Consider the following 23,266-nt stretch of genomic DNA (forward strand, 5'->3'; position numbering starts at 1 on the left):
ATTTCTGAAGAAACACCCTGCTTCGTATAGTTCTTTAGCATTGCTTTAGATATTCTTGGCCTTTTGTTCTTCCATATAAATTTCAGAACCAATTTATTAGGTTACCAAATGTCTTTTTAGATTTTTATTTAAATCATATTAATTCCATGGCTCAATTTTGGGATAATCAGTTTTCTAAAAAAATTAAGGATTCTACAGGAGTCAGACAATCTTAAGATCTCTTGCAAGTTCCAACATTTACTAGATGCGTGACCTTTAATAAATGACAGTTTTTCTAAATCTATTCTCTTCATTTGTAAAGTGGGTATTTCATATGAAGGTACAGGTAAAGTACCTACAACACCACTAAATGCCTGGTGGACAATCAACAAATAAATTTTATCATTTTCACCAATAGTGTTGCAATCTAATGAAAACAATATTACTTGTAAATAATGAGCCACAATCATGGTTACACAATAAATTGATAATTGAATGAATTGCACACATTTAAAAATAAATTAATTAAGACTTCTTATCTCTGAACATGATGTCTCTCTACATTAATTTAGAAGATTATCTTTGGTAGCTTTCAGTCAAGTATTTTTTTTTACTTCCTTCATAAAGATCTTGCAAATCTTTTGTTGTGTGTCAATGACATCTGCTCTCAGGGTTTAAACATAAATGCAGAATATTTAGGCTCTAGGGATTGAAAACTGTCAAGAGAATGTATAAAAATTTACTTTCTGGAGTTGTTTTTTTTTTTTTTTTTAAATTTTCACTTTGTTTTTGAGACAGGGTCTCCCTCTGTCACCCAGGGTGGAGTGCAGTGGCGCCATCTCAGCTCACTGCAGCCTCAGCCTCCCTTTAATCCGGTGATCTCCAGAATAGCTGGACAACAGACGCATGCCACCATGCCCGGCTAATTTTTATATTTTTTGTAGAGACGGGGTTTCACCACGTTGCCCAGGCTGATCTTGACCCCCTGGGCTCAAGCGATCCACCCTTCCTGGCCTCCCAAAGTGCTGAGATTACAGGTGTGAGTCACCATGCCCAGCCACTTTCTGGAGATTTTAAAGAAACGTTTTAGGGAAGTGTAACATATATACAGAAGAGTACATGTATAAAAACTGTATAGCTTGATTATCACACAATAAACACATCCATATAAAAAATAAAACATCACCAACACCCCAAAGATTCCCTCATGTCCCCTGTCAGCTACTACCCTACACCCCTCCACAGGTACCTCCTGTCCTAATAAATAGTAACCTTTTGAACACTGTGTTAGGAATTGTTTGTAGCTGGCAAGTAGAAGCACTAACTCTGGTACACCCTGCCATCTTGTTAAGCTTTTCTATTTATTAAATCATTCGTCTGTGTGTATTCACAGGTGAAAGAAATAAGGTTTAGATGGTGAGGCATTCTGCTCAAATCCGGGCTGTATATCAGAGAAGAGCAGATTTGAATGGTGGTCTTATTGATTTTATTCTGTTTTGCTAAATTATCTACTTTGTATTTTTCACTGAAGTTAGGCAGAAATTCAGAATCCTGGTTTCTGTTTCTCAAGAGGCATATGTACATGAAACTTTGTTCTGCCCTTATTTTGAGTTCCTCTGCCTGCTGGAGGACAAAGCTTCAGCTAGATCCGCAGCAGGAAGTGCCTGTGAGAACAAGAAATTTGTAGTCCCAACAACATGCAGTGGTTAACCTAGGATAAATCACTAAAGATGCTATGAGGCTTCTTTTATTGTGCCTGCCTTCTATTTTAGAGAGACCCATATTCGGGAAATGCCTTTCTGCCTGGTGAAAGCTCCAGTGAGGATGAGGAGCCTTTAGCAGAATTGTCAAAGGAAGAATTGTGCGCCAAAATAAAAAGCCTGAAAGAAAAACTAACAAACACCCGGAAAGAGAACGGCCGACTTCGACAGTCTTTGGTCATGCTTCAAGGTAAACGTTGAAAAAATTGACATTTTAGATAAAAGGGAAAGTATATCATCATTGGAAAGTATTGCAAATTAGCTGTCAAGAATAAAAAAGAAAATCCATACCTCTGGGAACTCAAAACTCACAGTTTTAGAAAAAAATCACTGATTATATAATTTAAACACAGAAGCACTCTATTGAAAGATCTAGCTTATGGCTCAAAAAATTTTAGATTCTCCTACAAAACACTAAATATTGTATTCATTTAATAGTGTTTAAGAGACATTTATTAAGCATTTAATATACGCCACTCACACTGCTAAGCCCTAGAGAGAAAACATTGTTAAGACAGAGCAAACATGTTAAGGTGCCCATGATGTGCTTAGGTCACCCCTCTCTGCTAGGGAAATCTCTAGAAAATGGAACTTATTGTGATTCTTCATGAAATCACTGGAATTAGAGTCCATAGAGTACATCTTCATTTTTTTCTGTTGGGAAGAGTGACTTGGGAAAACAATAGCATTCCACTGGAAAAATATAAAGAAGAAAACTCACCACAAAATACTCCAGTGTCTGGGGAAAAAAATGAAAAAAGGAGAAAGAAGCATAAGCAAATTAAAAACTACTTGGCTTAATGCCTTTTTGTAGGATCCTATGTGATGTTCATGTGTTTATTTTTTCAAAAATTATGCTTTCCATTTGTAGTTAAGCACTATACATTATTTTATACAGCTGAATATTTTGTAATTAGGATACTATGTTGGCAGCACTCAGTTGTAAAACAGTAAATACACAGAACATTTTGAAAATAAGTCCTTCCAGTTTCTGTGTACAGAATGAGTACAAGTGGTACAAGAAAGTGAGGCAGAACCACCAGAAAGGCCGTACAATCATCCAGTCTCACATAGTAGCAGCCTACCCTACAACAATGGCTTATGAAAATAAAGAGAGTGGGCCAGGCGCGGTGGCTCAAGCCTGTAATCCCAGCACTTTGGGAGGCCGAGACAGGCGGATCACGAGGTCAGGAGATCGAGACCATCCTGGCTAACACGGTGAAACCCCGTCTCTACTAAAAAATACAAAAAACTAGCCAGGCGAGGTGGCGGGCGCCTGTAGTCCCAGCTACTCGGGAGGCTGAGGCAGGAGAATGGTGTGAACCCGGGAGGCAGAGCTTGCAGTGAGCTGAGATCTGGCCACTGCACTCCAGCCTGGGCCACACAAAAAGAAAATAAAGAAAGTGGTTCACAATGCATTTAGAGACAGAATAGTAATAAGAGACAGATAGAACATGGTGATGAATGAGGTTGAGAGTAATGATTCACATCCTTTCCTAAGAATATTTGTTAAATTAACGTCTTCATACTTTTAAGTAAAAATAGTCACATGTAAGAAGAAAGATGTTATTCAATTAACAAGCCATTACCTCTTTATTTCTTCGCTTCATTTTTTAAATTTGTTTGTTTGTTTTACAGAGACAGGGTCTCGCTCTGTTGCCCAGGATGGAGTGCAGTGATGAGATCATAGTTTACTGCAATCTCAAACTCCTAAACCTAAGCAACCCTCCTGCCTCAGCCTCCTGAGTAGCTAGGACTATAGGCATGCACCACCACACCCGACTAGTTTTAAAAATTTTTCATAGAGATAGGGGTCTCACTGTGTTACCCAGGCTGGTTTCGAACTCCTGGCCTCAAGCCATCCTTCTGCTTTGGCCTCCCAAAGTGCTGGGATTACAGGTGTGAGCCACCATACCTGGCCTTATTTCTTCATTTTAAATATTATGTTTTTAAAACTGATGTTTTCTTTTGACTAGTTTTTTATGATTTCCAAAGAATAGATAATTCCCATTTTTACATAATCTCTTCTAGAATTTAGCATAGGATGAAAAGCTAGTTTATAAAATTAGCATGAATTGCTAATTAAAAGCATTAATCTTGGAGCTATAGACCTTGGCGTGAAGCCCAACTTTGCTTTAAAACTTTGGCCATATTATTTCACTGTGCCCTTATCCCCTACTGCAATTTCCTCATCCAAAAAGCAGAGGAAGGCAATATATGACTTCCTTGTGGCTATGAGAATTGAATGAGTGAATTAGTAGAAATGCTTTACCCAGTACCTGGCACAAGAGAAGAACTCAGCAATGGTAGTTATTATTGCTGTTATATATTTTTATTGACACCTGACACATAATCCATTCCCCAAAAAACTGTAGGCTAAATTTCATTATAAATATAGAAGAGAAAATTTTAAATAAAGAGTACCAATCAGCTTCAATAGCATATGAAAATAATCACTTACTATGACCAGTTTCTTCTCTCTCCCAGGCTCCAAATTGCCATTTCATTTTCTTCTCTTTCTGCCAATTCCCAGTCTTCTTAACTCTCAGGTGATGGCTTTACTTCTTACTTCGCTGAGAAGTGGGAGGATATGAAGCCACTGCCATCTCCCCGCACCTGTGCTTCTGTACCCCCTTTACTTCCTCTTATTCATGAATAACCTATCCTTGTGAGTCTCAATCTCCTTCAGTGCACCAGATCCCATCCCCTTTTTTGTAATCAGGAACATTGCTCCAGAGATTCTGCCCCGTCTCCTGCAAGATTAGATTTTCCTTCTCTAATGAATCATTCCCATTAGTATCAAACATACTATTATTTCTCCCATTAAAAAAAACCTCACTTTCAGACCATTTGCTTCTCTACCTTCTGTTTTTCTCCTTCCTCTTATGGAAAAACTCCTTAAAAGTCTTGACTATACACACTCTATTCAGTTTCCTCCCTGTTATTCTTTCTGGATCCCACTCCAATTAGATCCTTTAATTTCATTGTAATTTCTCTTCTCATGATCATCAGTCATCTCCATGTATTAGCTTGCTAGGGCTACAGTCACAAAGTACCAAAAACTAGGTGGCTTAAACCACAGAAATTTATTCTCTCACCAGTCTCGAGGTTGGAATTATAAAATCAAGGTGTCAGCAGGGCCATACTCCCCCTGCAGGTGCTAGGAAGAATCTGTTCAGGCTTCTCTCCTAGCTTCTGATTGTTCCTTGAATAAATCAGCATAACCCCAGTCTTCACAGGATGTTCTCCTTGTGTACTTCTCTCTCTGTATCTAAACTTCTCCCTTTATATAAGAACACCAGTCGTATTATATTAGGGCCCACCCTAATGACCTCATTTCAACTCAATTACATCTGTAAAAACCCTATGTCCAAATAAGATCACATTCTGAGGTAATAGGGGTTAGTCTTCTGACACATCTTTTTGGGGGACACAGTTCAATCATGATATTCTGCATTGCTAACCTCAATAGTCATTTATCAATTGTCATCTTAAGTGTCCTGTTACCAGCATTTTGACACATTTGGACAACTCTCTGTCCTTGAAAAAGGTTCTTTACCTGCTTTCCAGGATACCAAATTCACCAGCTTTCCTCCCATATTGTTGGTCTTTCCATCTTATTACATTTAGCTGATTCATTATCTCATCCTCTAAGTATTTTATGATTCCCCTGGCTCCATACTTGGACTTTTTTCTTTTCTATCTGCATTCATTCTCTAGATGACCGACTCCAATAATATGGTATAAATATCCATCAATGAGGCTGGGCGCAGTGGCTCACACCTGTAATCCAGCACTTTGGGAGGCCAAAGCGGGTGGATCACTTGAGACCAGGAGTTTAAGACCAACCTGGGCAACATGACGAAACTCCATCTCTACTCAAAATACAAAAATTAACCAGGCATGGTATTGCACGCCTATGGTCCCAGCTACCTGGGAGGCTGAGGCACAAGAATTGCTTGAACCCGGGATATGGAGGTTGCAGTGAGCTGAGATTACACGACTGCACTCCAGCCTGAGCAACACAGTGAGACTCTGTAAAAAAAAAACAAAAAAAACAAAAAACAAACAAACAAAAAAAAAACACACACACACACACAAAAATCAGTGAGCTATGCTTGTCAGATTTCTATCTCCTGCCTGGGCCTCTTTAACTCATTGTCTAACTGAATGCTTGACATGACTGATAGGCTAACATGTTTCAAACCACATTCCTTACCTCCCTCAACCTGTTTCTTTCTTCCTCATCCTAGCTAATGTTAATTTCATTGTTCCAGTTCCTTAAGCCAGAAACTATGATGTTATCTTCATGTTATCTTCTATTTCTGTATTTATTTTACACCCCACACTCAGTCCATTAGCAAATCCCATTAGCTTTGCCTTCAAAATATTTCTGAAACTCAATCCCTTTTACCACCCCTACTGCTGCTGCTCTGGTCCTAGCCACCATTACCTCTCATCTATAATTAAGGTGGCATTGTAACTTGCATTGCTACTTCTGTTCTTGTTCCTATGAGGTCTATTCTCAACACAGCAGTGAGAATGAGTCTGTTAAATGTAAACCAGTTCATGTCCTCCTGTGCTTAAAACTCTCCAGTGAATGCGTACCTCATTCAGTATAGAAATTAAAGTCCTTTTATGATCTTTGGTTCCTTACATGATCTGGCCACCTCCCCTCCACTTACTTCTCTGGCCTTGTTTTCTACTCCTCATCCTCTCCTTCTCTGTGATCCAGACAACTGGACCACTTACTTTCCCTCCGAAGACATCAGGCATGATCTTATCTTCAGAGTCTTTGTGCTTTCCATCCCCTCTGCCCAGAATGTTCTTCCTCCAGTTATCCATAGGCCTTGAACCCCCACTTCTTTCAGATCTTCACTGCTAATTCAACTTTTCCCTGATCTTCCTCCCATCTAAAGTTTCAACCTTTCGTCTCCCAGTTTATATTATCTTCCCCTGTTTTGTTTCCTTTTTGGCACTTGCAAGTCTGTGTAATCTACTATGTATTTAATATTGTCTATCTCCACATGTCCCCACCACATACACACACACTAGAATTTAACCCTGGAAACGAAGTAGTAAAGTTGGCAATTGACTGGACTTGTGACAACAGAAGTCAGGAACTGCCTACTGTCACTGCAGTGTTCATTTCTGCATTTATTCATTTTATTTATTTATTTTTTGAGACGGAGACTCACTCTGTCTCCCACGCTGCAGTGCAGTGATACGATCTCGGCTCACTGCAAGCTCTGCCTCCTAGATTCATGCCATTCTCCTGCCTCAGCCTCCTGAGTAGCTGGGACTACAGGCGCCCACCACCATGCCTGGCTAATTTTTTGTATTTTTAGTAGAGACGAGGTTTCACCGTGTTAGCCAGGATGGTCGTGATTTCCTGACCTCGTGATCCGCCCACCTCCACCTCCTAAAGTGTGCGGGGATTACAGGCCTGACCACCGCACCCAGCCCATTTATTCATTTAGTAAATATTTATAAAGTCCCTACTATGTGAAAGGGGCTATTCTAAGTACCTAGGAAACTCAATGGACAAAACAGTCAAAGATTCACGCTTTCATGGAGTGTGTGTGTGTGTTTGTGTGTATGTGTGGCAAGAGGGGATGGTTAAAAAACATACAAAAGAGGCCGGGCGCGGTGGCTCACGCCTGTAATCCCAGCACTTTGGGAGGCCGAGGCGGGCGGATCACGAGGTCAGGAGATCGAGACCATCCTGGCTAACACGGTGAAACCCCGTCTCTACTAAAAATGCAAAAAATTAGCCGGGCGAGGCGGCGGGCGCCTGTAGTCCCAGCTACTCGGGAGGCTGAGACAGGAGAATGGCGTGAACCCGGGAGGCGGAGCTTGCAGTGAGCCGAGATCGCGCCACTGCACTCCAGCCTGGGCGACTAAGCGAGACTCTGTCTCAAAAAAAAAAAAAAAAAAAAAAAAAAAAACATACAAAAGATAATTAAGTAAATTATATAGTATGTTGGATGGTGAAAGGTGCTTTGGAAAAAATAGAGGCTGCAAAAAAGGATTACGTTTTGAGGGAGAGGGAGTGGCTTATAATGTTAATGGCATGGTCATAGCAGGCCTTCTTGTAAAGCTGCAGTTGGAACTAGGAAGATAACAGAAAGTTGAAATCTCTTGTATAATACTGTTAAGAAAGGGGTCTAAGGGAAGACTATATGCTGATTATTTACTTTGTTTGCAATAATGTTCCTAACTCTTTAAGAATCAGGGCTGTTTCTATGTTTATAAAGCCTGGTAACTAAGAAAAATGGCAGAATGAATATGCCATTGTAGACATTCAGGATGGCAAATGTGTGTGTGTGCTATGTGTGTGTGTTAAGCATTTAATACATATCTTGTGCACTACAACTGACCAACACAATAGGATGTGAAAGAAAATAAGTGATATATCTATTGCACAGAAAGGTATTAAATAGTCAGTATTTATCATGTGTACACCTAAGAAAAACAAAGCATCAGCCAAAAACTTAACTCTTGTAAGTAATGACATTTTAGTAAAGAATGAAAAATCAGTGTTTTTAGACTCCAGAAAACAACCGAAAATGGATTAAAGACAAACGTTAAGACCAGAAACTGTGGAACTTCTAGAAGAGAACATTGGGAAATGCTTCGTGGCATTGGTCTGGGAAAGGATTTTTTGAATAAGACCCCAAAAGCATAGGCAACAAAAGCAAAAAAAAAAAAATGACAAATAGAATTACATCAAACCAAAAAGCTTCTACACAACAAAGGAAACAATCAACAGAGTGAAGAGACAACCTCCAAAATGGAGAAAATGTTTGCAAACTATGCATCTGACATGGGGTTAATATCCAGAAAATATAGGGAACTCCAACAATCCAATAGCAAAAAATCAAATAATTCCGTTTAAAAATGGGCAAGAAAATTGCTGGGTCCATCAGCCCACTCCCCTGAAGTCATCGTGCAGCAGTTTCCTCTCTGCTTCACTCACAGGACCCAGGCAGGTGTCCAGGTATTAGGAGCACCCCCTCATCTGGTTCAGCAGCCTGAGTTGCTCCCTACCCTTCTTGGGCATAAATCTTGGTGCAATGGGACTCTCTCCACTCCATGCCCAGGCAGATCTCCAGGTATTCAGAGCACCTGCTCATGTGGATTAGGAGCTTGATTCACCCCACCCTTTCTGTACAGAGATTCACAGAGATTCTGTACACTGATGGCATGAAGGCCATCTCCGCTTCATGCCCAGGCAGATCTCCAGGCATTTGGAACACTTGCTAAGCTGATTCAGCAGCCTGAGCTGCCCCACCCTTCTTGTGCAGAGAACCAGGTGCAGGGGGATCCTCACTGCTCCACATTCAAGCAGATCTCCAGCATCTATTGCACTCACTCTCCTGGATTAGTTTAGGACACCTCCCTCATGCCTGTGCAGAGAACTTGGGGCCAAGGAGATTTCCCAGCTCCACATCTAGGCACACCTCTGGGCACTTGGTGGCCACCCACTGGATTCCCCCTCAGTACTGATGCTTGTGCCTGCTATCAGGGAGCCTGTAGGTGGACCTGTCCATCCAGCCCTGCCCATTTTGGTCCCTCCTTTCCCTGCGGCTAAGCAGAGAGCACAGACCACTGTGTACTCTACCAATCAGCCCATTGACTGAGACCACAGAGAACTTCTCTCAGTAAAACAAGGATCAAGTCCATACCCAGCCACTTTGGTTGTAGCCAGCTCTTACCTATAAGTGCCATGTACTGGCCTGTAGGTCAAACTGCACAGCCCAATATGAAACCTGCCAACAGAAGTGCATAGACCTATAGAAACGAAGCCAAAAGACCCTACCCAGTATTCACTACAGCCACAGGGAGAAAAGGGAAAGAAAAAGAAAAAAAATTTTAGGGAAAGAAAAAAAAAAAGAAAAAAAATCATACCCACATGAAAAAGAAAAAGAAATCCAGAGAATACCTGTTACATCCTATACAAAATGAATATCACCAAGACATATAGTCACCAGACCCTCCAGGGCCAATGCTGAAGAAAAAATCTTTTTTTTTTTTTTTGAGACAGGGTCTCAGGGTCTCTGTTGCCCAGGTTGGAGTGTAGTGGTGCCATCACTGCTCACTGCAACCTCCAGCTTCTGAGCTTGGGTAATCCTTCCACCTCAGCCTCCCAAGTAACTGAGACTACAGGCATGCACCACAATGCCTGGCCAATTTTTCTATTTTTTTGAGAGATGGGGTTTTGCCATATTGTCCAGGCTGATCTTGAACTCCTGGGCTCAAGTGATCCACTACCTTGGCCTCTCAAAGTACTGGGGATTACAGGCATGAGCCACTGCACCTGGCAAGAAAAAAATCTTAAAAGCCACTAGAGAAAAATGTCAAAGGGAACCCCATCAGGTGAACAGTGGACTTCTCAACAGAAACTTTGCAAGGCAGGAGAGGTTAGGGGCCTATTTTCAGCATTCTTAAAGACAAGAAATTCCAACCAAGACATACATATCCTGACAAACTAAGCTTCATCAGTGAAGGAGAAACAAAATATTTTCCAGACAAGCAAGTGCTAAGAGAATGAGTTATTACTAGACCAGACTTACAAGAGTTTCTTAAGGGAGTTCTAAACATGTAAACAAAATAATGATACCCACTACCACAAAAACACACTTATGTACATTTTCCACAGATACTGTAAAATAACCACATGATAGAAACTACAAAGCAGCCAGCTAACAACTTTACAATAGGATCAAAAATTCACATATCAGTATTAACTTTGAATGTTAATGGTCTAAACGCTGCACTTAAAAGGCACAGAGTGGTATGTTGGATTAAAAAAAACAAGTAGACCTCATATGTAATGACACCCATAGGCTCAAAGTAAAGGGCTAGAGAAATATCGCAAATCGAGAATAACAAAGAGCAAGGGTCATGATTCTTATATCAGATAAAACAGACTTTAAGCCAACAATAGAAAAAGAAAGGACAAAGTAGAGCATTACATAATGATAAAAGGTTCAATTAAATAAGAAGACTTAACTATCCTAAATATATATGCACCCAACATTGGAGCACCCTGATAAATAAAACAAGTACTCTAGACCTATAAGAAGACTTAGACAGCCATACAATAATAGTGGGGGACTTGAAAACACCCCACTGACAACATTAGACAGATCATTCATGCAGAAAACTGACATAGGAATTCTAGAATTAAATTGGACATTTGATGAATTGGACCTAAGAGACATCTACAGAATATCCCACCCATCAACCACAGAATATACATTCTTCTCATCTGCTCATGCAAAATATTGCAAGATTGAATACATGCTTGGCCACAGAGCAAGTCTCAATAAATTCAAAAAAATTGAAATTATATGAACCATACTCTCGGACCACAGTGGAATAAAAATAGTAATCAATATCAAGAAGATCTCTCAAAACCACACAATTACATGAAAATTAAACAACTTGCTCCTGAATGACTTTGGGTAAACAATGAAATTAAGGCAGAAATTTTAAAAATTCTTTGAAATTAATGAAAAAGAAATACAACATACCAAAATTTCTGGGATACGGCAAAACTAATGTTAAGAGGAAAGTTTATAGTACTAAACATTTACCTCACAAAGTTAGAAATATCTCAGTGATCTAACCTTTACACCTAGAGAAACTAGAAAAACAAGAGAAACCCCAAAGCTAGCAGAAGGAATCACTAAAGTCAAAGAAGAACTAAACAAAATTGAGACCCAAAAATCCATACAAAGAATCAATGAAACTAAAAGTTTTTTCTTTGAAAGGATAAACAAGATTGACAGACTGCAAGCAAAATTAACAAAGAAAAGAAAACAGAGAAAATCCAAACAAGCACAATCAGAAACAACAAAGTTTACATTACTGACACCACAGAAATACAAAAGATCCTCAGAGACTATTATGAACACCTCTACACATACAAACTGGAAAATCTAGAGGAAATGGATGCATTCTTGGAAACACACACTCTCCTAAGGTTGAACCAGAAACAAATTGAAACCCTAAACAGACTAATATCAAGTACTAAAATTGGACCAATAATAAAAAATCTGCTGGGCACAGAGGCTCATGCTTGTAATCACACCACTTTGAAAGGCCAAGGCAGGAGGACTGCTTGATCTCAGAGTTCGGGATCAGCCTGGGCAACAACACAAGACCTTATATCTATTAAAAATAAAAAGAATTAGCCAAGTGTTGTGACACGTGCCAGTAGTCCCAGCTACTCAGGAGTCTGAAGCAGGAGGATTGCTTGAGCCTGAGAGATGGCGGCTGCAATGTGCTGTGATTGCACCACTGCACTATAGCCTGGGTGACAGAGAGACCCTGTCTCAAAAACACACAGCAACAACAACAACAACAACAACAACAACAAAAACTACCAACTAAAAACACCCAGACCAGATGGATTCATAGCCAAATTCCGCCAGACATACAAAGAGCTGCTACCAATTCTACTGAAACTATTCCAAAAAATAGAGAAGGTAAGGACTCCTCTCCAGCTCATTCCACAAAGCCAGCATCACTCTGATACCAAAACTTTGCAAAGACACAATGAAAAAAGAATACTACAGGCCAATATCCCTGATGAACATAGATGCAAAAATCCTCAACAAAATACTAGCAGTTCAAATCAAACAGTGCATCAAAAAGTTAATTCACCACTATTAAGTAGGCGTCATTCCTGGGATATAAGGTTGGTTCGACATACACAAATCAATAAATGTGATTACCACATAAACAAAAGTAAAAACAAAAACCTTATGATCATCTCAATAGATGTGGAAAAAGCTTTAAATAAAATCCAACATCCTTTCTTGATAAAAACCCTCAAGAAACTAGGCATCAAAGGAACACACCTGAAAATAATAAGAGCCACCTGTGACAAACCCACAGCCAGTTCATACTGAACAGGTAAAACCAGAAGCATTGCTCTTGAGAACTGGAACAAGACAAGGATGACCACTGTCATCACTCCTATTCAACCTAGTACTAGAATTGGTAGCCAGAGCAATGAAGCAAGAGAAAGAAATAAAATGCATCCAAATAGGAAAAGAAGTCAAGCTATCTCTCTTTGCTGACAATATAAGTCTATACTAGAAAACCCTGAATATTCTGCCAAACATCTCCTGGAAATGATAACAACTCTAGTAAAATTTCAGGATACAAAATAAATGTAGGGCAGACGTTCTTCACAGAGACTCGCCAAGGTTTCCTGCTTCAACAGCGCTTGGACAGAACCTGGCGCTCGTCCCCCCCCCCCCCCGCCAGCCGCCCATAACCAGCCCTCCGCCACCTCCTCACCGCACCCTGGGACCGTCGCAAGGCCTCCGCCGCCGTTCCAGCGCCGCATAGCCACCGCCACCGCCATGACTACCACGTCCCCCTCGCAGGTGCGCCAGAACTACCACCAGGAATCAGAGGCTGCCATCAACCTCCAGATCAACCTGGAGCTCTACACCTCCTACACGGGCTAAATGGAAAGGAGTGGGCATTACATTTGGAAAGAAAAAGTGTGAATCAGTGACTACTGGAACTGCACAAACTGGCCACTGACAAAAATGATCCCCATTTGTGTGACTTCATTGAGACACAGCACCTGAATGAGCAGGTGAAATCCATCCAAGAATTGGGTGACTACGTGACCAACTTGCACAAGATGGGAGCACCAGAATCTGGCTTGGCAGAGCATCTCTTTGACAAGCATACCCTGGGAGACAGTGATAATGAAAGCTAAGCCTTAAGCTAATTTCCCCGTATCTATGGAGTGACTTCCCTGGTGACCAAGGCAGTCCATACATGTTGGGGTTTCATTTACCTTTTCTATAAGTTGTACCAAAACATTCACTTAAGTTCTTTGATTTGTACCATTCCTTCAAATAAAGAAATTTGGTACCAATAATAATAATAATAATAAATGTACAAAAATTAGTAACATTTCTACACACCAATAACATTCAAGCCAAGAGCCAAATCAAGAACACAATCCCATTTACACTAGTCAAATAAATAGATAAATAAAATACCTAGGAATACATCTATCCAAGAAGGTGAAAGATCTCTACAAGGAAAACTACAAAACACTGCTGAAAGAAATCACAAATGACACACAAAAAAAATGGAAAAACATTCCATGCTCATGGATTGGAAAAATTGATACCATTAAAATGAACATACTGCTTAATCTACCAATTCAACATTATTCCTATCAAACTACCAATGTCATGAACTGGAAAGCAACTATTCTAAAATTCATAAGAGACCAAAAAAGAGCCTGAATAACTAAAGCAATCCTAAGAAAATAGAACAAAGCCAGAGTCATCACATTATCTGACCCCAAACTATCCTATCAATATATAATAACTAAAACAGCATGGTACTGGTACAAAAACAGACATGTAGACCAATGGAACAGAAGAGATAACACAGAAATAAAACTATACACCTATAGCCATCTAATCATCAACAAAGTTGACAAGAATAAGCAATGGGGGAAGGACTTCTTATTCAATAAATGGTGCTGGGATAACTGGCTAGATGTATGCAGAAAAGTAAAACTGGATCCTTACCTTTTACCATATACAAAAATTAACTCAAGACGGATTAGAGATTTAAATGTAAAACCTCAAACTATAAGAATCCAAGAAGAAAACCTAGGAAACACCATTCTGGACATCAGTCCTTGAAAATAATTTATGACTAAGTCTTCAAAAGCAATTGCAATGAAACAAAAATTGACATGTAGGACCTAATTAAACTAAAGAGCTTCTGCACATCAAAAGAAAATGTCAACAGAGTAAACAGAAAACCTGCAGAATGGGAGAAAATATTTGCAAGCTACACATTTGACAAAGGTTTAACATCCAGACTCTATAAGGAACTTAAAAAATTGAACAAGCAAAAAACAAATAATCCCATTTAAAAATGGGCAAAAGACATGAACAGACACTTCTCAAAAGAAGACATACAAGTGGCCAACAAACATATGAAAAAGTGCTCCACATCACTAGTCATCAGAAAAATGAAATCAAAACCACAGTAAGATACCATCTCATACCAGTTAGAATGGCTACTATTAGAAAGCCAATATTAAATACACTGTTGTCAGTATATTTATGGACATACTGTTGTCCATAATGGCTGTACTAATTTATATTCCCATCAAGCATATGAGTTCCTCTTTCTCCACACCCTTGCCAGCATATGTTATTTTCTGTCTTTTTAGTAACAGTCATTCCAACTGGGGTAAGGTGAGATCTTAGTATGGTTTTCATTTGCATTTCCCTAATGATTAGTGATGTTGAGCATTTTAAAATATACTTGTTGGCCAGTTCTGTGTCTTTTTTTTTTTTTTTTTTTTTTTTAGAGATGGAGTCTTGCTCTGTTGCCCACGCTGGAGTGCAGTGGTGTGATGTCAGCTCACTGCCAACCTCCGCCACCTGGGTTCAAGCAATTATCTTGCCTCATCCTCCCAAGTAGCTGGGACTACAGGTGCATGCCACCACGTCTGGCTAATTTCTTTGTATTTTTAGTAGAGAAGGGGTTTCGCCATGTTGGCCAGGCTGTTCTCGATCTCCTGACCTCAGGTGATCCCCCCGCCATGGCCTCCCAAAGTGCTGGGATTACAGGCATGAGCCACTGCACCCAGCCTTCTGTGTCTTCTTTTGAGAAATGTTTATTCAGATTGTTTGTCCACTTTTTTTTTTAAGTAATGTCAGCTTTCATTTTAGATTCAGGGGGTATATATGCAGGTTTGTTACCTGGGTATATTGCATATTTTAAAATATTAAATATAGGGCTGGGCATGGTGGCTTATGCCTGTAATCCCAGCACTTTAGGAGGCCAAGGCAGGGAGATTGCCTGAGCTCAGGACTTGAGACCAGCCTGGGCAACAAGGTGAGACCTCATCTCCACTATAAATAATTTAAAAATTAGCCGGGCATGGTGGCTCATTCTTATAGTCCCAGCTATGCGAGAGGCTAAGGCAAGAGGATTGCTTGAGTCTGGGAGGCTGAGACTGCAGTGAGCTATGATCGTGTCACTGCACTCCAGCCTGGGTGACAGAGCAAGACTCTGTCTCAAAAAAAAATAGTAATAAAAATAGCACTACCATATGATCTAGCAATCTGACTACTTGGAATTTATGCAAGGTGAAGGAAATCATTATGTGTAAGAGATATCTGCACCCCCATGTTTGATGCAGCACTTTTCACAATAGCCAAGATGTGGAATCCAAGTGTCCATCAATGGACAAAGGGATGGAGAAAATGTGGCATATATATATAGTGGAATACTATTCAGCCATAAGAAAGAATGAAATCCTGTCATTTGCAGCAACGTGGATGAACCTCAAAGACATTATGCTAAGTGAAATAAGCCAACCACAGAAATATGAATACTGCACGATCTCACTTATATATGGAATCTAAAAAGGTTGATCCAGAAATAGTAGAATAGTGGTTACCAGAGGCTAGGAGGAGTAAGAAAGAGGGAGATAGGGAGAGGTTGGTCAACGGGTACAAAATTACAGTTAGTTAGGAGAAATAAGTAGTAAAATCCATAAAACCACAAGGACCAAGAAAACTCAAGAGAAGACCACACCAGATAAAAGATACCAAGAAAACTCAAGAGAAGACCACACCAGATAAAAGATGCCAATAAAATTTTAGAAGCTGAAAAGCAGATGGATGAGTGGTGTCTGACTTAAAAATCTGAAAAAGCTGAACTCCAGTATCTGTGATGGAGGTGGGCAGAAGACAGGGAGAGAAGTTAAAAAGAAATAGGCTAAATTACATCAACAGCAAAAGCTTTCAGGAATTGGACCTGTGAAAGGAATTATGGTAGTACTGGTAGTGTGAAAACTGGAAAACTCATTGAAAAACCTATAGGAAGACACTTTCAGGCCAGGCACAATGGCTCAATCTTGTGATCTTGGCACTTTGGGAGGCCAAGGAGGGAGGTTTGCTTGAGGCCAGGAGTTTGAGACCAACCTGGGCAATATAGTGAGACTCTTGTCTCTACAGAAAGTAAAAACTGTAGAGATTCAGTCTTTACTGTTCTTGGAAGAAGCAGTGTGGCATAGGAGCAAAGAGGTAAAAATTTGGGAAAGCAAAGCACCTGAGTTCAAGCCCTGCTCTGCCACCTAGTGTCTGTGTAACCTTGTGCAAGTTGTTTAACCATGCTGTGCCTCCTTTTTTTCATCTCTAAAATGGAAATAATAAAGTACTCACCTGAGTGACAGGGAAAGCATTCAGAACAGAGCCTGGCACATAGCAAGTATTTGTTGTTACAATGTTTGCTATCACAATTCAACATGGCCGGCTTTGTAGATGTGTGACGTGCAGTTACATAAGGCCCTGCTCTTAGAAGGGCCCACATACTGGTTAAAGGCTCTGCTGTCACCATCTTAAAATTCTTTAGAGGTTCTGAACAATGAGCACTGAATTTTTTGTTTGTGTTGGGCCCTGCAAACTATGTAGTCATGTAGCAAGTCCTGCAAGTCAATCAGGAAAAGGATGTGTTGGGAAAATTGATATTCCAAGCTACCTTCTCATTTCACACCAGGTGACTCACTAAGAACATAACTATACAGTTTAAATTAAAACTCCATGTTCTGATTTTGAATGGGAAGTACTGGTTTGAACACATAATAAATGTTGTCTTTAAAAAGTTGTAGTTTACCCAAAGCAATGTATAGATTGAATGCAATTCCTATCAAAATACCAATGACATTTTTCACAGAAATAGAAAAAACATTTTTTATAATTTGTATGGATTCGTGAAAGACCCTGAATAGCCAAAGCAATTCTGAGCAAAAAGAACAAAGCTGGAAGTATCACTCTGTCGACCTCAAAATATACTACAAAGCTGTAGTAGCCAAAGCTGCATGGTATTGGCTTAAAAATGACACATTAGACCAATGGGACAGAATAGAGAACTCAGAAACTAATCCACATACCGACAGTCATTTGATTTTTGACAAAGCCACCAAGAACATTCACTGGGGAAATGTAGTCTCTTTAATAAATGGTGCTGGAGCCAGGCACGGTGGCTCACACCTGTAATCCTAACACTTTGAGAGGCTGAGGTGGGAAAATCACTTGAACCTAGGAGTTCGAGACCACCCTGGGCAAAACAGGGAGACCCATCTCTACAAAAACTGTTAAAATGAGCCTGGTGTGGTGGCCTCAACTACTTAGGAAGCTGCGTGGGAGGATTGCTTGAGCCCAGGAGGTTGAGGCTCCAGTGAGCCATGATCACATTACTGCACTCCAGCCTGGAAGATGAAGTGAGACCATGTCTCAAATTTAAAAAAAAAAAAAAAATCGTGCTGGGAAAACTGGATAATTATTTGCAGAATGAAACTAGACCCCCACCTCTCATCCTATGCAAAAATCAATTCAAAATAAATCAAAGACCTGAATTTAAGACCCAAACAATGAAACTACTAGAAGAAAACATAGGGGAAACACTCCAGGACATTGGTCTGGGAAAATATTTTGTGAATAGGACCTTAAAAGCACAGGAAACAAAAGCAAAAGTGAACAAACATTCTGATTTAAAAATGGCCAAGACTAGAGGATCACTTGAGGCAAGGAGTATGAGACCAGCATGGGCAACATAGCAAGACCCTATTTCTAAAAAAAAAAAAAAAAAAAAAATTTTTTTAATGAGCTGGGTGTGGTGTCTTATGCCTGTAATCCCAGCTACTCAGGAGGCTGAAATGGGAAGATAGCTTGGGTCCAGGAGTTTCGAAAGTTTACAGTGTGCTGTGATCATGCCACTTTGTTCCTGGAACCAAGCCGGGTCCAGCTGTGTTTTCTCGAGGCCCAATAACAGGAAGCAGACAAACTAGGAAAGAAGGGAATTTATTGCTGTAACTGGATACAGGGAGAAGGCCAGAGATAATTCCACTAGACCAACTCAAAGTGTTGCAATTTTCTTTGTGCTTATATAGGTTGGGGTTATGTGCCTATGTGCAGTATAGCATTGGCCTAAGTCTACTGGTAACTAATTTTGTTTCAACTAGAAGGTCAGAGACAAAAATGCTTGCTAAGTCTGATTAAAATGGCCCCACTACCCTCAAGGCCTGTCTACTGTGGTACCAGAGTGATTATTTCTATCTTATCTCCTTTACAGCTTGGTCCAGAGAGCTGCCTTAGACTCTCCAATGAATCTGTTCAAACAGCTGCCTCTGTTACCTTGACTCATCTCAGATACAGGTCCTGGCGCTAGGAATCAAAGACTGTCTCTATTATTTTGGCTTGCTCCAGGTTAGGGAGAAGCCCATACAAGGCTCCTACTGATCATGTTTCATTTCTAGCTTTGATGTCTGGGCACTGATTTCCCTAGGTTTAACTATTTGCTCAACGTCAAGGCAGTGCTGTGGAAATCTGTCTGTGTAACTGGAGTGCTTGGCAGGCCTGTCTGTGTGACTGTCATGCAGGCCTGTCTGTGTGATTGTCAGGGAGAACTGGCCTGCCACAACTTCACTCCAGCCTGGGTGACAGATAGAGACACCATCTCTTAAGAAAAGAAAAAAGAAAAAAAATGGGCAATCTGAACAGATATTTCTCAATAAAACATACAAATGGCCAATAGGTATATGAAAAAAATGCTCAACATCACTGATCACCAGGGAAATACATGTCAAAACCACAGTGGGGTAGCATCTCACCCCAGGAAGGATGGCTATTATCAAAAAGATAAAAAAATAACAAATTCTGGTGAAGATGTGGAGAAAAGTGAACTCTTATACACTGTGGGTGTGAATGTAAAAACAGTACAGCCACTGTGGAGACAGCACGGTTCACAATAGATAACGTAGAGAATCAACTTAAGTGTCCAACAACAGATGAATAGATAAAGAAAATGTGGCATAGATACACAATGGAATGTTATTCATCCGTAAAACAGAATGAAATCCTGTCATTTTTGGCAACACGGATGATCATTATGTTAAGTGAAATAAGCCAGGAATAGAAAGCTAAACACTGCATGTTCTCATTTGTATATGGAAGCTAAAAAAAAAGGTTAATCTCGTAAAACTAAAAAGTAGAACAGAGGATACAAGAGACTGGAAAGGGTAGGGGGAAGGGAGAGGTAGGGAGAGATTTATTAAAGCATACAAAATTACAGCTAGATAGGAAGAATACTTTCTAATGTTCAATATCCTTGTGGGATTACTATAGTTAACAATAGTATATATTTTCAAGTAGCTAGAAGGAGGATTTGGAATGTTCCCAACATAAAGAAATGATAAATGTTTGCAGTAATAGATATGCTAATCACCCTGATCTGATCATTATACACTATATGTATCAAAACATCATTATCTGCCCTATGAATATGTATAATTAAAATATTAAATAAAATCAAATTTAAACAAGTTTTCTAATATGGTTCCCTGAATAGTCCTAAAAACAGGAACTCAATAGCCAAGAGCACTCCTAGATATTAGATGTGCCTTTGTAATATCATTAACCTTTAAAGGGAACGATGACTTCTTGGGTAAATGGCAGATTCCACGTCTTGCATACGAAATGTACAGAATAAGACTTGTGAAGAAGCTTAAGCAGGAAATATACAGGAACATCTTGTCATATCAGAAAGCAAGGAAGTTAGAACACGCAGATGTGTCAACTAGAAGAGCTTCCCACAAGCCAAAGATGGGACAGTTTGAGCATCAATAAGAATGACAACCACAATAGATAGACACATATTGTATTAATATATGTTTAAATGCATGAGTTCATAGTGGTATTCAAAAAAGAAAAAAAAGTAATGATCTTCTGAAAACAACCAACTTGTAATTTTGAAAATTGGCACATACAAACCAAAATCAAGCATGTATCCTGCCATTACTATATGAAATGGACTTCTGGGTAACCAAACAGTTGATAAGAGGAAGTTTCCCTTTGTAGGACTCCAGCTAATAAATGAAGAAGAAAATTATTAGAATGTCACTATTTTACAACCCATCGTGACATAATGAATCTATGCAGTGATCATCCATAGCTGCTGAGATGACAAAAAAGCTAGCCAGGCATTAAATGCCACCTGATGGAAGTTAAAAACACTACCTGAATCCGATCAACCCTTCACATCTAACTACCAATCTACATCGAATACAGGGAACCAGAGAATATGTCAAATACCACCAAACGGTGCAATCACAGCAAAATCTGACTATAGGAAATTCTCCAGGACAAATGACCCAGTTTCCACAATTAATAAATTGCAAGGGAAAAAAACTAGGAAGGGAGAGGAAACCTGTAGTTTATATGGAAGAGACAGCAACCGGTTGTAACGTATAGTCCTTACTGGATCTTGATTCAAACAAACTGTTAAAAAATAAGACCATCAGAGAAAATTTGAACATTGACTATGGTTTTTTAAAATGATATTTAAAAACTATTGTTAACTATTTCTGGCTGTAGTAGTGGTGTTAACAGTTATATTTTTAAATACACCTTTTAGAGATGCCTACAGAAATTTTTACAGATAAAAATGAGATGATGCCTGTGCTTTGCATCAAATAATTTGAGGGAGAAAAGGGATCAGGGTATAAGTGGAATGAGACTTGCCATGAATTGAAATGGGAGAATTTGCTATTTTTGTTTCTGTTTAAAATTTTCCATTAAAAGTTTAAAAAAATATATCCAGGAAAACAACATACTTGTGAAAAGATATTTAAACTCTACAAAATTATTGGTGAATATTTAACTGATCTGAGTAATGAATGACTTTCTAAGTATAAAATAAACAGATAATATACTAAGAAAAGACTGCTACTTTCAACTAAAATGAAAGTTTAAATTGTGTGTGTTTAAAATGTTATAAAATTAAAAGATACACACTTTGAGAAAAATATTTGCAACTCAAGAAAAATAAAAGGTTAAAATGCTTAATATATAAGGGAGTTAATAATAAAGCTAATACATTCTGCTTATAATGTGCTAGGCACTCTTGTAACCACTTTACAAAAACCATTTCAGTTCTTATAAAATAGAAAAAGTACCAAGATCCCATGCTCCAATAGATAATTGATAGAAGAAATTCTAATAATCAATAAACAAATTATATTTAACTTCACAATAATTAAATAATTGTAATTTAAAATGTACTAAGATTTAAGCTATCAAAAAAATGAAGATGGTTGTTACTGATTAACACCTATTGTTGGTGGCACAGTGATATGGTCAATTTCTTATATTGCTGGTGGGAATGTAAGTTGGAAAAATGTTTCTAGAGAGCAATTCAGCAATATGAATTGAATCTTGAAAGCATTTATATCTCTTAATGCTGTTATGCTCTCAGGAATGTATAGCATTGACATGATCAGAGGTACATATGAAAATGTAGATGCAAGAAGGTTTATCAAAGCTTTATTTGTAATTAAGAAAATTGGGCCTAGCAAAGTGGCTCCCCACTGTAATCCCAGCGCTTTGGGAGGATCACTTGAGCCCAGGAGTTCGAGACCAGCCTGGGCAACATAGGGAGACCCCATTTCTACAAAAAATAAAAATATTAGCCAGGTAGACCCAGCTACTTGGGAGGCTGCGGTGGGAGGATTGTTTGAGCCTGGGAAGTCAAGGCTGCAGTAAGCTGTGATCATGCCACTCTACTCCAGCCTGGGTAATAGCAGGGCTCTGTCTAGAAAAAGAGAAAGAGAGAGAGAGAGAGAGAGAGAAAGAAAGGAAGGAAGGAAGGAAGGAAGGAAGGAAGGAAGGAAGGAAGGAAGGAAGGAAGGAAGGAAGGAAGGAAGGAAGGAAAAGAAAAAAGAAAAAAAGAAGCATTGGAAGCAACCTAATTTCCAAGTGAGAAAAGGAGCATTTAAAGAAGTTATAGGACCGGGCGTGGTGGCTCACGCCTGTAATCCCAGCACTTTGGGAGGCCGAGGTGGGCAGATCACCTGAGGTGAGGAGTTCAAGACCAGCCTGGCCAACATGGTGAAACCCCATCTCTACTAAAAATACAAAAATTAGCTGGCATGATGCACACCTGTAGTCCCAGCTACTCAGGAGGCTGAGGCCAGAGGATCACTTGAACCTGGAAGGCGGAGGTTGCAGTGATTCGAGATCATGCCACTGCACTCCAGCCTGGGTGACAGAATGAGACTCTGTCTCAAAATAAGTAAATAAATAAATAAGTTACAGAACATGAATATATTGGATATTAGGGAAAATAGCCCATCAACAGGTGAATGGATACATTAATTATGAAGTAATGGAATGTTAGCAATAAAAAGAAATGAATTATGGTACACACAACATGGATGTGTTAAACTATTATGCGGAGAAAAAAGACAAAAAAAAAGGGAGAATATACTGTTTGAGTTCATTTATATGGAATTCTAGAACAAGTAAAATTTATCTACAGCTAAAGAAGTCAGATTAGTGGTTGCCTCTGAGGTAAGTCCAAGGATTGATTTAGACAGGATGTAAAGTAACATTCTGGGAGGATGGAAATGTTCTATCTTGATTAGGTGTGTTTTTAATGGGTGCACCCATTTG

General features: G+C 39.4%; 1 protein-coding gene and 1 pseudogene across 10 annotated transcripts in view; both read left to right on the forward strand.

Annotated features, from left to right (window-relative positions):
- BEND6 (BEN domain containing 6) overlaps positions 1–23,266 on the forward strand; it is a 75,520-nt gene that overhangs the window by 37,785 nt on the left and 14,469 nt on the right. For 8 of the 10 annotated variants that reach the window (XR_001901857.2, XR_002521344.1, XM_003897764.3 and 5 more), the window contains one exon: positions 1,752–1,929. Coding sequence is in view for 8 of the 10 variants with exons in the window: in XM_003897764.3 (XP_003897813.1) it covers positions 1,752–1,929 (178 nt within the window). In the remaining 2 variants the exon portion in view is untranslated. Of the gene's footprint in view, positions 1–1,751; positions 1,930–18,890; positions 21,662–23,266 lie in introns of those variants that run through there. The other 2 variants (XM_017957966.3, XM_021936780.1) reach the window with 2 other exon arrangements.
- On the forward strand, positions 12,567–13,648 carry LOC110742987 (annotated as a pseudogene).

The sequence above is a fragment of the Papio anubis genome, chromosome 6 (genome assembly GCF_008728515.1).
Source record: "Papio anubis isolate 15944 chromosome 6, Panubis1.0, whole genome shotgun sequence".
Classification (NCBI taxonomy): domain Eukaryota; kingdom Metazoa; phylum Chordata; class Mammalia; order Primates; family Cercopithecidae; genus Papio; species Papio anubis.